This window comes from Sapajus apella, unplaced genomic scaffold (assembly GCF_009761245.1).
Source record: "Sapajus apella isolate SASKATOON/1434 unplaced genomic scaffold, GSC_monkey_1.0 scaffold3, whole genome shotgun sequence".
Taxonomy (NCBI): Eukaryota; Metazoa; Chordata; class Mammalia; order Primates; family Cebidae; genus Sapajus; species Sapajus apella.
The window spans coordinates 27,015,555-27,029,409 of record NW_022436943.1 but is presented as its reverse complement, the minus strand read 5'-3'; the positions used below and the strand labels follow the sequence as shown (position 1 = coordinate 27,029,409).

The 13,855-nt window shown below is 44.0% G+C and overlaps 1 protein-coding gene across 1 annotated transcript; it reads right to left on the bottom strand.

Annotated features, from left to right (window-relative positions):
• Nucleotides 1-4,737: 4,737 nt before the first annotated feature.
• Nucleotides 4,738-13,633, bottom strand: ODF1 (outer dense fiber of sperm tails 1). The gene is made up of 2 exons (XM_032247420.1): nt 13,153-13,633; nt 4,738-5,312 (listed from the first exon to the last, which is right to left on the bottom strand). The coding sequence occupies exons 1-2, from the start codon at nt 13,470-13,472 to the stop codon at nt 4,871-4,873; spliced, it is 762 nt and encodes a 253-aa protein (XP_032103311.1). The 5' UTR covers nt 13,473-13,633; the 3' UTR covers nt 4,738-4,870.
• Nucleotides 13,634-13,855: the final 222 nt, after the last annotated feature.

Here is a 13,855-nt window from a genome sequence, read left to right as displayed (position 1 = left end):
GACGGAATTTTTGTGCAAGGAAGAGAAGCTGAAATAATTTCAAAACTTACTTATTCCATTAGTTCTGATGACATAAAGAATTCACTACTTAAAACTATTTTACACTAACTGAAGAACAGTCACCTGAGGATCTTTAATAATATCATTTTATTTCCTTCTTTTCTTCTCTTTTCTTTCTTTTTCTTTTTCTTTTTTTTTTTTTTTTTTTTTTTTTTTGTGACAAAATTTTTCTCTTGTATCCCAGGGTGGTGTGCAATGGAGCCATCTCAGCTCACTGCAACCCCCGCTTCCTGAGTTCAAGAGATTCTGCCTCAGCCTCCCAAGTAGCTGGGGTTACAGGTGCCCTGCCACCACACTCAGCTAATTTTTGTATTTTTAGCCGAAGTGGGATTTCGCCACATTGGGTAGGCTGGTCTCGAATGCCTGACCTCAGGTGATGCACCTGCCTCAGCCTATCAAAGTGCAGGGATTACAGGCTTGTGCCACCACACTCAGCCCAATAATATCATTTTATAAAACAATCCACATGAGCTTTAAAAGAAATCAAATAATACAAGATAGTCATTGGGTACAGATTCTCCCCAGTCCTACACCTGAGAAATTTAAAATTCATAATTCAGTGAAATAGCTCTTTGGCTCTAGAATATATTCCATGAACACTAAGAAGTGTAATGATTAGGCCAGGTGTGGTGGCTCACACATATAATCCCAGTACTTTGAGAGGCTGAGGAGGGAGGATCGCTTGAAGCCAGGAGTTCAAGAACAGCCTGGACAATATATCGAGACCCCATCTCTAAAAAAAAAAAAAAATAGATAAAATTTGCCAGGTATGGTGGTGTTTGCCTGTAGGTCCAGCTACTCAGGAGGCTGAGGTGGGAGGATTGCTTGAACCCAGAATTCAAGGCTGCAATGAGCCAAGATCGTGTCACTGCACTTCAGCCTGAGTGACAGAGCAAGACTCTTTCTCAAAAATAATAATAATAAAGAAGTGTAATTATCTTCATTGCCCTTAATTCTACAGTATTAACAAGCGTGTTTATTAGAAGGTGACACATTTGCCTAATTTATGTGTTCATTCATCACACATGTGCTGGGCAGTGAAGCAGCTCACAGCCTCTCATCTTTCAGTTCCCATCTGTGTTGATTTCTCACTTCCGCCCCTTCAAGAGTCACCCCCATTCCCATCTCCCACCCAGGTAGATGGAGTCAGGTGTTTACAGCTGGACCCTGACTTACAAACCTGCATTAAAGGCCACAGCAGAGCTGTCCAAGGCCTGCGGTTCATCCGACCAGCCAAGGGCAATTTTGAAAACAGCAAATGTTTCTTCTTCCTTCTCCGTTGTATCCACTTCCTCCTCATCCTCAGGAACCCAGTTAGTTCATGGACTAAGCCCTGCTCTGTACCCTTCCTGCGGGCCTCAGACAGGGCCTCCCACCGAGGCCTGCTTTACCTCCCTGCACCTTCTCTGAGATTGGAGGGCACTTCACTCCCACACTCTATGATTTGTTCTTGACTCCACGCTGTCAAGTGCTCTGACAATTACATCATGGAGCTTAGTCTTGCCTTAACATACAGATGCTCCTGGACTGCGAATGACTCAGAGCAGTGGACTCAGTAGATACATCCTTGTCTTTCTAGCAACTCTTTCCCTATGAGGATAGTGAGCTGACCAAGGCCACCAATTCCCTGAAGGCCAGACTCAGGCTTCCCTGAGGCTTCCTTCCAGGCAGGGATCTGGACAATAAACCTTGGGAATGCCCAGGGCCAGTCTGGAAGGCCCCTTTGGTCTCTCTAGGCTTTGTGCATTCCGTTTCTTTGGCTCTCTGCCCTCCACCCTCATCCCCTTTATAGCATCCCTCCTTGGGTTTGAGGCATTCATGAAAAGGGCGCTTTTTCTTTCCATCCCTGTTGTACGACACGGCATCTGGCATTCAAATGATAAAGTCTGGCTAGCAGGTTGATGGATGAATGTGTGAGCTGCTGGACCAACAGAAAGAGGGGTGGGTCAGTGTGAGTGAATCGAAGAATGAACTGTTCCTAAGGGTGCGCTGGAATGGCACTCTCCAGAGGACAGACAGGTTAGGACCTCAGTGGCTTTATAGAAGACACTATAAAATTATTATTGATAAATGATTCAAGTTCGTAAAAGCATGTTTTTTAGTATTTATTTTCCACATTTAAGTAGTGGTAGGTATCCCATTGACTCTCTAGCGTGAAATTTCTTCAAAATCATTTTTCAAAAAGTTATACCTTAGAAAATATAATATTTATAAATATATATTCAAAACATGGCAGGACACTTGTACAGGGAAATTTTTGAAATGTTCAATGTATTTTATTCACTACCTATATTAGAGAGTCATTATTTTTCTTAATTAAAAGCAGTATATGTCTGTTACCACTGTCACTATTCTGTAGCCTTGAACTTGAAGGAAGCTTTTTGGTTTGTGAATTTTTGTTTGTTTGTTTTGAGACAAGGTCTTGCTCTGTTGCCCAGGGTGGAGTGCAGTAGGATAGTCACAGCTCACTGTGTCGTTGATCTCCTAGGCTTCAAGTGATCCTCCTGCCTCAGCCTCTCAAGTAGCTAGGACCACAAGCACGTGCCATCACACCTATTTTTTTTTTAAATTTTTAGTAGAGGTGAGGTCTTGCTATGTTGCTCAGACTGGTCTCGAGCTCCTGGGCTCAAGTGATCCTCTCACCTCAGCCTCCCAAAGTGCTGAGATTACAGATGAGAGCCACTGTGCCCCGCCTAAAGGAAACTTTTAAAAGAAAAGGCTGGGATAGCTTTAATATCCCATCCAGAGCTTCTCAACCTTAGTTGCATTCTTAAAACACTTGGGAAGCTTTTAAAAGTCACAATGCCCAGCTTGCATCTCAAGTCTATTACATTAGATTCTCTGGAGAATCACTTCTCCGCCCTTTGACTAAGATCAAGTGTAGATTCTCTGGAGAAAGGACATAGACATCTGTGTTTTGTTTTAATTTTGCCTTTTTTTTAGTTTTTAGCTTTAGTTGAATTTTGTTTTTTATGTTTTGTTTGGCATCCCTATTTTTAAAGAGCCCCAAGCGATTCCCATGTTTAGCCAATGCTGAGAACTACTGCTTTCCCCCACATGCAGCTGAAACTCATGAAAACACTTACTGTGCAAATTGGAGGGTTTTATGTTCCCTCTGACTCTGAGAGTCAGATTTGAAACCAGCCAGTGTCCTCATTCTGAGTCTTCCCCAGCATCTCGTTCTTTCTTAACCCTTATTTCAATCCTGGTCATAAAGAATGGCTCCCAGGCTGTGTCCTCCAGGTAGATCCAAGGTCAGGTGACTTACACTATCATTTTGTGAAATCTGTACCTCTCCACTTCTGAACTTTGAATTGAACTTCTGTGTCTAAAAGCAGTTTCAGAAATTAAGAAAAGGAGACAGGCCAGGTGCAGTGACTGACACCTATAATCCCAACATTTTGGGAGGTCGAAGTAAGTGGATTGCTTGAGCTCAGGAGTTCAAGACCTGCTTGGGCAACATGGCAAAATCCTGTCTCCACCAAAAATACAAAACTTAGCCTGCTTTGGTAACATTCACCTGTAGTCCCATCTACACAGGAGGCTGAGGTGGAAGGATCACTTGAGCCCAGGAGATCAAGGCTGCAGTAAGCCATGATTGCACCACTGCACTCCAGCCTTCGTGGCAGAGCAAGACCTTGTCTCAAAGAAAGAAGAAAGAAAGAGAGAGAGAGAGAAAGAAAGAAAGAAAGAGAAGGAAGGAAGGAAGGGAGGAAGAAAGGAAGGAAGGGAAGGAAGGAAAGGAAGGAAGGAAGGAAGAAAAAATAAGAAAGAAAGAAAAAAGAAGAAAGAAAGGAGAAAAGGCAGGCACGGTGGCTCACATCTGTAATCCCAGCACTTTGAGAGGCCAAAGTGGGTGGATCACCTGAGGTCAGGAGTTTGAGACCAGCCTGGCCAACATGGTGAAACCCTGTCTCTACTGAAACAATTAGCCAAGCATGGTTCTGCACACTGTAATCCTAGCTACTCGGGAGGCTGAGGCAGAAGAATCACTTGAACCCAAGAGGCAGAGGTTGTAGGGAGCTGAGATTGCACCACTGCACTCCTGTCTGGAGGACAGAGCAAGACTCTGTCTAAAAAAAAGAAAGAAAGAAAAAGAAAAAAAAAGATAGTTGTAATAAATCTCAAGCAGGTTGGCTGGTGTGTTAGGTTTTGGTTTTGCTTTTGTTCTGTTTTTATGTTTTGTTTGGCATCCATATATATACTAACCAGAGCTGGCCAATCCCCCAATCACAGGAATGTCGAAAAATGACAAGCTATACAGAGGCCACCCCTCTTGGCCAGCAAACATGCCCCTCGTCCCACCTGCCACCCCATACTTGTAGTATTCTGATCGTTGTCCAGTGAAACCACAACCCCATCGTGCTTGGCCAGAACTCCCTACTGCAGTAGCTTTGAAAAAGTGTTTACCTTCATCTCTTCCTACTCTATTTCTGCTTTGACCATTTGGTTTCTGGGCTAGGCCATTTCACTGGATCATCTGGGAAAACAGTGTCTGGGGATACCCACAAAAAGAGTGTCTCCTGGCATTTGGAGGTAGTTGGGTATGAGGAGGGAGTGGGAGGGTGAATCTCACTGTATCATCCTTCCATTCCCATCCACTAATTCTTCCTATGTTCACTAACTCTGCAGGGCTCCTGTCGCGGGTTTAACCAAAAAACATTCACACAACACCAGCAGATTGCAGTTATGTATTCAGTTTCCTACGTTCTTAAACAATAGGGGCCATGGGAAGGAGAAGAGAAACGTTGGGAGAGCTGCCTGGCTGGAGTAACTGGCTTCTGTTAACTAATGGGTTCCTACGTACACTTTACAAAATCATCTTCCTACAGGAAAATCGGCTTCCACAGGGATAACACGGGTTGCAAGGGTCACATGGGTTGCAGGGGTTGCAGGGGTTGCAGGGGCTGCAGGGGCTGCACGGGTTGCAGGGGCTGCAGGGGTTGCAGGGAGAAGTGCAGGGGTAGCAAGGAGACTCAATCTTGACACAACTGCCGAGCCCGTAGGAGTACGTTACGTCCTTCTCATCCACACAGGGCGGCAAGCTGAACTCTTTGCAGATGTTCATGTAGCTGTACTTTTTCGATCCGAGGCAGTCGTACCTGTTCTCCCGCTCAGCCGACACACATACCTTTCCATCCTTCACTCGAACTTTGACTTGATCAGGTTCAAAGCCACATACATTCACTGATCCTAAAATGTTACTGCTACAGCAAGAGGAAGCCAGAATTCTGTTTGTTGTTCTTCTCAGTCTGGAATTGAGAAAAGGGAAAGGGCGGGAGGAAGCTCAGAACTCAGAATCCAGACACAGCTGGAGAAGCAGTATTTTGATTTCTCTCTTTTGAAATAGCAGAAGTTAACATTAGCCATTGTGAAAATATGCTTTACACAAATGTATGAAGTAGAAATTGTGAGTTCACCCATGTGAATCACACTGCCTCACAAGGACACCTCTGTTAACAATGAATGCCGCCTGGCCTTCCAAATCCTTCTCTTCTATTCAAATACCAGCTCCTCCTCTTATTAGTTATGGAACCCTGGGTAGGTTCCTTAACCCTTTGGGCCTCAGTTTTCTCATATGCAAAATGGAGATAATAATACTAATGCCTGCATCATGTAGGACTATTGAAGGATTAGATAAGATTATGACATTTTACTTAACACTGTGCTTGGCACATTACAAATCCTGCTTTAATTATTACCACTCTCATTATCACTATAATTAAATTACATATAGCCATAATTAAATTATATATAAATTACATTTTATATTTACATAGATTAAAAAATGGAATATAACTAATAAAATACCATTTAAAATCTGCATGTTAGTGATGGCTGTCACTCTAGAGCCCAGCCCTACTGCTTCATAGGACAGGTGTTAGCTCTGGCAATGGCACCGAGACAGCCTGAAAGCTCAATCAAACAACCATGGCAGGAGAGCCCTTGCCTGGCTCTGCCCAGCAGGCCCTGGCTCCTCCAGGCTGGGAAGCCACTCTAGGCTCTGGACATCTGGCACCAGCAGAAATGCAGTCCGCTGGGTGGGGCTGCGTTGATCAGATACAGAACGGCCTGCAAGTGGTGTCCCAAATCAGGATCCAATCAGCTCGCAAGAGCCGGTGGTGCACGTTTCTTCCCGACTCCCCATTTAGTACTGTATGCTGATAGCTTAAAATTAATCATAGTCATGATGAGGATATCTACACCATGGAAATTGGAAAATGTCACATATCAGGGCTCTCCTCTGTCCCCACTGCAGAGCTACCATGGTTCCTATAGAGCTGCCTTGTTGCTATTCAGTAGTTCTACTGTGTAAATACTTAATAAAAATAGTAACAGCAGCTCACACTAATTGATCAGTTATGATATGTCAAGAGATAGTAAAGCAAAGCGCCTAAGGCAGATTCTGGAACTGGAGTATCTAGGTTTAAATCTTGGCTCTGCCATGTGGATAACTACTTCTCTGTTCCTCAGTTTCCTCATCTGTAAAACTGGGGCAATAAAAATAGCAACATCATGGGTTGCTGTGAGGCTTAAATTAGTTAATGCAAGAAAATATTTACAATAGTGCTTGGCACATAGGATATTAGGCTTTTGTCTTTTTTTTTTTTTTGCAATGTGCTGTGGAAGGTGCTAAGCATGTTAAAGGCATATTTTATTTAATCTTCACAATAACTCTGTGATGCCAATGTAATTATCACTATATCACTTTTGTATATTGAATTTTGTTTATGCAGTTACTTTTTTTGTTACATAAGTTATACAAGTTCATTGTAGAAGATTCAAAATACAGATAGGTAAACATATGGAATATTTTTAAAATACCTATAATCTTATATAACACTTAGCATTTTGGTGTTTGACACTGTGTGTGTGTGTGTGTGTGTATTTCTATATACATGTAGAAAGAGAGTAAGTTTTGTATGTGTTCTTATGAAATTGTGCTATACATATTGATTTTTATCTGTATTTTTCATTTGAGCCTTAACATGATTAGATTAACAGTTTGCATGTTCACTACCCTGGTACTGAAAGTTACAAATCAAGACTCTTCTTAGTGGCTAATTATAAAATGATCAAATAGAACTCAGTCCCAGAAGACACTGAGGCAAACAGAAACAACTTGTGTAATATACCCAGAGGACTGTACCAGTCATTCAGCCCCATTTCTGCCTCTGGCCCCATGGAACCTGGGGGTGGCATGGGGCATGGTTGTTTTTCTTGCCCTGGGTGTGCCAGGGTACCCTATGCTACACTAAAGAGAAAGTAAGAGAATTCTGGACTCTGAAATCTTTATCTTTGTGAGGTAAGCAGGAGAACAAGCTATCATGCTGGATGGGCAGAAAATAGCTCACAAAGATACAGGGAACCAGCCTAAACTCTAGGCATGGTGCCCTCTCTGGATGGATTACAGGCTTAAAGCCAGAGCAGCCAAGGCCCAAGGCACAGAGCAAGGTGGGCACTTTCTGGGCCTTTCAAGACTCTCCTGTGGTGTGTGCATGGGCTGAGAATCAAACTTCTCCTGTTCAGCTCAGATCTTCTCATATGAGATGAGAAACATCAAATCCTGCCAAGATGATGCAGCCGGGCCTCCTAAAGGAGGACCAAGGACCCCAACTAGGAGTCCTTGCTAGTGGCCCTGGCTATGGCCACAGCTCGTTTTGGCAAAGCCCTATTGACCTCCACAGAAGCTGGATCTGGGAGCCAGGTCTACAAGCCCAAGTCGGTGCCCAGATTCATCTCCTCTAAGTAACCTGAATCCCAGGGCACAATTTCATGTATTTTGTTCTTGGGTTCCTTCTTTTCCTCTATTCCTGTTACTTTGGCTCCTGTGGCTCTGTGACAGCTGCTCAAGGGTCTTGCAGACATCTTCAGGAAGTCGCCCGAAAGGTCTTGGCCAGATCATCCTTCCTTTTCTTCTTGCTTTGAAGTCAGTGGTTATCAGGGAAGATGCATTGGTTTAGGGGAAACTGCAGAAGTCACATTTTACTCATCAGACTCAACTCTGAAATTGCAATTTGACTCCTGCCTGCTGATGTGCCTATCACCCCACCTGGAATTTTCCATGGCTTTATGGGGTACTGAGCAAAGGGAGTTTGCCTGCTATGCTTGTTATCATGAGGGCAAAGCTTAGCTTCAGTAAACATAGGGAAATCAGCCCCTTTGCAGAAGCCTCTTAGGAAAGCTGGGGAAAGCTAGCAGACAGCTGGTGCCTTTATCTGCCTCTCTGTGTGGCCTCCTCTCCTCCCTACTAATGCTGAATTTCAGCTGGATGAACAACCAAACTCCCGAATATGAAACATGCTGGTCACACCAATGATGAGCCACATACCTAGCCATCTTCTCAAAGATATGCATCAGATTCAACCTGGTCATAAATAAAGTAATGAAGATGTCAAAAATGTCTACCTCTACCAAGGAACCAGGTGGGGCAGGCCTTCCTCTAAGCTTCATTGGAGTACTTTGCTTCTTCTCCTGAATTTAGCCCCATCCCAAAAACCCATTTAAACTCAATCCCTCTCTTTCCAACACATCTTTCTCTTTCTCTTCTCCTTTCTTCTTCCTTTCTCTTGTTTTCCAGCCTTTTCTCTCTTCACCAGGCTTTTGGGTTGATACTGAGGACACTGTCACTCAGCAGGGAGCCGGGCAGCATGGCACAGGTGCATCTGACTCTCCTGCAGAGTTTGTTAAAACACAGGTGGCTGATTAACCAGGGATGGTTGTCCACACCTCTAATCCCAGTTACTTAGGAGGCTGCGGCAGGAGAATCACTTGAACCTAGGAGGCAGAAGCTGCAGTGAGCCAGGATCACACCACTGCACTCCAGCCTGGGCAACAGAGCCAGCGGGTCTAGCGTGGAGCTGAGAATCTGCATTTCTAACATGCTTCAGGTAATGCTACTAATCAGGTTCAGGGGCCACACTTTGAGAACCACTGACCAGAGATTAAGCTCATGGATTCCAGACTCAGGCACACACGGCTTTAAGTCTTGGCTCTGCCACCACCTAGTGATCAAGAACATTGCCCCTGAATCTGTTTCATTGTAAGATGACCAAGATAATATCACCCAACATGTCACCCATGTTACAAGGCTTAAATGAACATGAAGTGCTAGGAACGAGTTTCACTCAATAAAATGTAAGTCTTTATCAAGCTGCACCAGGCTCCCCCTTACATGGACTTGCCCTAAATTTGAAGCTTTATATCTTATATCATGACCTTAAACAGTAAAGTCAAACCAAATCATGGCAATGCATTTGGCCTAGGCGGGGAGCAACTCTTACCCCCACAGCCAGGGCTGATGGAGCTCCGAGAACTAAGGCTGTGAAGAGTCCACGATGAGAGAGGCAGCCAAGGGCCCCACTCACTTCCACCTTTGCAGAGGACACAGGGAAGCAAGGGAGAGCTCCTCGCAATGAGATTGGGAGAGCCAGTCTTTGACCGGCCAGAAAGCCCCATAGGGCTCGCCTATAACTCCAACCTCTGGGTCAGAGAATGGGAGAGACTAGAAAATTTTCTGCGAGGGCTTAGACCTGGGCAACGCACCTCTAAATCCATAAAGAGCTCACCACGAGGCCTGACTATCACCAACCTCACCAAGTAAGAGTGGATTCAGTGAAAACTTCGTCCTCAGAGCATGAAGGGGGAACCAAGAAATAAGAAGGCAGAATTTTGAAGTTTTGAGAGTGCCCCTAGTGTGGGGATTTCAAGGGACTTTTTCCCTGAGATTCGTGCCAACCACAGACACTTGCGTACGTGGACAGAAACAGGGTCTCAGGATTAGTTTCTAGGTCCTATGTACATGGTCTCAGGATTAGTTTCTAAGTGCTAACCACAGACACTTGGGTACATGGACAGAAACATGGTCTCAGGATTAGTTTGTAGGTACCAGTAAAGAGTACAGCTGTAAATCAAGGTTCATTTTTTCACGAGGACTGCCAGGTGTCCTGGCCACACCGTGCACCCGTGAATTAGATAATAAACTCCTAGGGCAGGATTGAGGAGGGCCGGGGTTTTGTTTGTTTCTCCAGCTTTAAGACAGAGGACAGGGAAGCCCATGGAATGTGGTGGTGAATCAGGGACAACTTGAATCAGGCTGACGGCACGGCTTCCCACAAAGGAAACCAGGGCAGTCCCTCAACCCTCTAAATCCAGAAGAGAGAGGAAGAGACGGGGAACTGCCTGTCTCTTGGGAAGGAAAAGAGGGTATCGAAGAAGCTAAAGAAACAAAGGTGCTTACCTGGGTCTCTACTAAGGAAGACACTGCCAGAATGCTGCCTTCTGAAGCAGCAGCCCAGTAAACAACGGAAATGGATTGGATTTTCTTTCCTTCCCTTTTTCAAAACAAGGTCTCTTTCTATCACCCAGGCTTGCGTGCAGTGGCATAATCACAGCTCACTGAGTCCCGACCTCCCAGGCTCAAGCAATCCTCCAACCTCAGCCTCCTGAGTATCAGGGACCACAAGCATGTGCCGCCACCGCACTCTGCTAATTTTTTTATTTTTATTTTTTGTAGAGATGGGGGTCTCCTTGTGTTGCTCAGGCTGGTCTCGAACTCCTGGACTCAAGCAATTCTTCCATTACAGCCTCCCAAAGTTCTGGGATTACAGGGGTGAACCACTGCACCCAGCTTGGATTGGATTTTCTATGCCCAGTCTAAGAAACACCACACACACGCATGCGCACACACACACACAGAGCAATCAAATAACATATAGTCAGGAATGCTCAAGAAATCTGTGGGATGAATTAAAAAATTATTGGCCGAGTCTTTTTGCTAGTTAGTAAGGAGGACCCAGAGACACAGCAAATTGACTCTAACACAGAAAAACAGTTTCTAGGGGACCAAGGCAACCACAGACTAGAGTCTTTACTTCCCATTGGGCAAAGAACCTTCTGGACAACACAGCCTGCCATCTGAAAGGATATGTCATAACTAACCAACCTCCTCGCATTCTTTAAAGGGGAGAAGGTCATGTAAATATGAATTCTAAACTCAAAAAGCCTTGGGCAAGCTTTCACACCTAAGATTGTTTAAAAAAATTGAACCAACATGATATTTCTGTATCTATTTAATTATGGATCAGGAGCTAGCTTAGAGATAAGAAAAAAAGGTATCACACTAGAAAAAGAAAAAATACTACAGTTGGGTCTTCTGGGATTGAGGCTAGAATCCTTAACATTTTCACCCATATTCAGGAAAATTGAATGTTTAGGTAAGTGACACTAGTGTTTCTGGAGAGTGAAATGTCAAGTTGTCAAAAATAGAGCACAGAAATTTCACAAGGCAGTGTGAATGGGAAGAGATAGAGGACAAGCCTGAGGTCATTTCTGAAATGCACTTGGAGTTATCACTCCTGAGATCCAGGAACTAATGTAAAGACATCACCAGCTTCACATACCGCCTGCAGGCATGGGAAAAACAGGGAAAGACCCAGGCGCTGTCAGGAAGAGCATCACAAACCGGAGAAAGCATTACCTTTTGCCTAAACTACACTGCCCAGAATTAAGTGTGAAGTTCTTTCTACCGCATGCCAAAAAAACAGGGCTCCTGAAAGAGGCATAAAGAGAGTAGATGGCACAGGACAGAGAGGCACTGTCGTTGGTGGAGTCTGGGGAGAGGAGAGCAGCCAGCAGATACAGGGTGGAGAGGCCTGGACAAGGGTATTCAAGTATCCAAAGGTAGGAGGAGAGTGGCTACCCATCTGCTCACAAGGAAACCTTAACTTGGACCAAATGTTTTAAAAAGAGCCCCGGCCTCACAGTGTGAGCAATTTATGTAACTTGATACCCTAAGAAATAAAAATAAACATTGGTTCAGACTATAGATGAACTTACAGGTGAAAAGTCACTCCTGACCATTGGTAGCTGGTGACCTAGACAATAATTGTCTTTTTTTTTTTTGAGACAGAGTTTTGTTTTGTTTTGGATTTTAGTTGAGATGGGGTCTCACCATGTTAGGCAGGCTGATCTTGAACTCTTGACCTCAGGTAATCTGCCCGCCTCGGCCTCCCAAAGTGCCAGGATTTCCGGTGTGAGCCACTGCGCCCAGCCTCCTATTGCTTTGTCCAAAGAAACCTCACCGTCACTGTTCTCAAGAGACTCTATCTGTCTATATCTATTTATCTATCTATCTATCTATCTATCTATCTATCAATCAATCATCTATCACCTGTCTTTCAGTTTTTCTGCACTTTGCTTGTTTGATTTAATATATCAATATGTAAAATGCTTCATCAAACCTTTTTACATTTACTTATTCCAGTGTTTGAATGTGTTATCATTTATTTAACCAGGGACAGCACTTTCAATCATCTTTTTCATCAATAGTAACAGACTAAATGCCATATGTAAAAAGTTAGAAACGGAAAGCTTTCTCCAGGCAAAAAGAAAATATAATCAAAGAACAATTTTTTAAACTGACTCTTTTAAGCTGCCCCATTCAATTAAAAAGCCTTTCAAGTCTATTCTGAAAGCTACAACTCAGCCCCATCGTTTATCTGCAAGACCTTTGCTAGAGTTAGAGGGGAGGCCAACATGATAGACCTAATTTCAGATACAAGGTAAGTCTTTTGTCTGGAGTGGGGGGTAGGAAGATGATATTCCCACAAAACCAAGGCAAGGCCTCTATTGTTCAATTTGCTCTCCTGCTCTTAAAGCCTCTGGCACACATTAAGGATTTGATCAATTATTATTACTTCTCCTGTAGTCATTTCTGTAAGTCCAAATATACTCAAATCACTTTACTCATAACCAGGAAAAATGTTTAGTTTGCTGCTTCCAATGGCTTTTTAATGACACCCCCTGTTTCTTCCCCTCATTAAAGCCGCGTTATTTATCATACTGGCATTCTTGCTATAAACCACCAACGACCGTGCCAGTCAACATCATTACCTTGTCTTTTGAGAACCCTACAATTCCCATCATGGACTCATTTACTCTTCTTCCCTTAAATCTTTCCTAAGTCACCAGGGTCATTATCCTGAACCCTTTTAATCTTTGTTCAAGTTTTGATTGTCACATATTTTTTCCTTATTCCAACTTATAAGGCTAATATACCAACTATAAAAATCTAAAAATAAGCTCTTTTACTTGGCAAGCTCCCGCTTCTCATCTTCTATGGCTCTAATGGCTTTCCTCTCCAAACTTCTGAGAGATGGTCGCAGGCAGTAAAGCTTGTAGTCACACAGGCAACACGGGTAGAGATCACACAGGCCGCAAGAGCGTGACCGCTTGGAATAGCACAGGCAGTACGGATAGGGGTGCAAGTCACAACAGCAATAGGGGTGCATATACAGGTCGCAGAGGCACCGCGTGCTAAATTCGTCGATGCATCTCAGTTGCCTTAGTTCCCTGTCCACCTTCTTTATGTCCCTTCTGACGCTGTCCAAGAGACAACTCAGTGCAGCCATTACAGACACACCTTATTGTTCTGTGAGTACCGTCGGGAAATGGCACTCAGGGGAAAAAATTGTTCTAAGCCCTTCTCAGAAGTTGCTTTTAAAAATAAATGAGGCACACATGATTCACTTACTTTAAAGCTTGTGTTCTATGACCTCACCGCCCTCTAAAGTGTGTCATAGTCTTCTGTTACCATGTGAACTGGGCACAATCATGGTCTCCAGAGACCCCCCTTAGAGTCACAGAGCTACTCTCAGAACCACACTCATGTTGAGATTTCACTCACCCTCAAGGAGGATGGGTTTCCCAAGCGGGCGCAGCTCTTTGGGGTGCATGAGCATTAACGTCCTTGTCTTGTGTGTGCTCTGGGGACCAGCCATGGCTGTGAATGTGT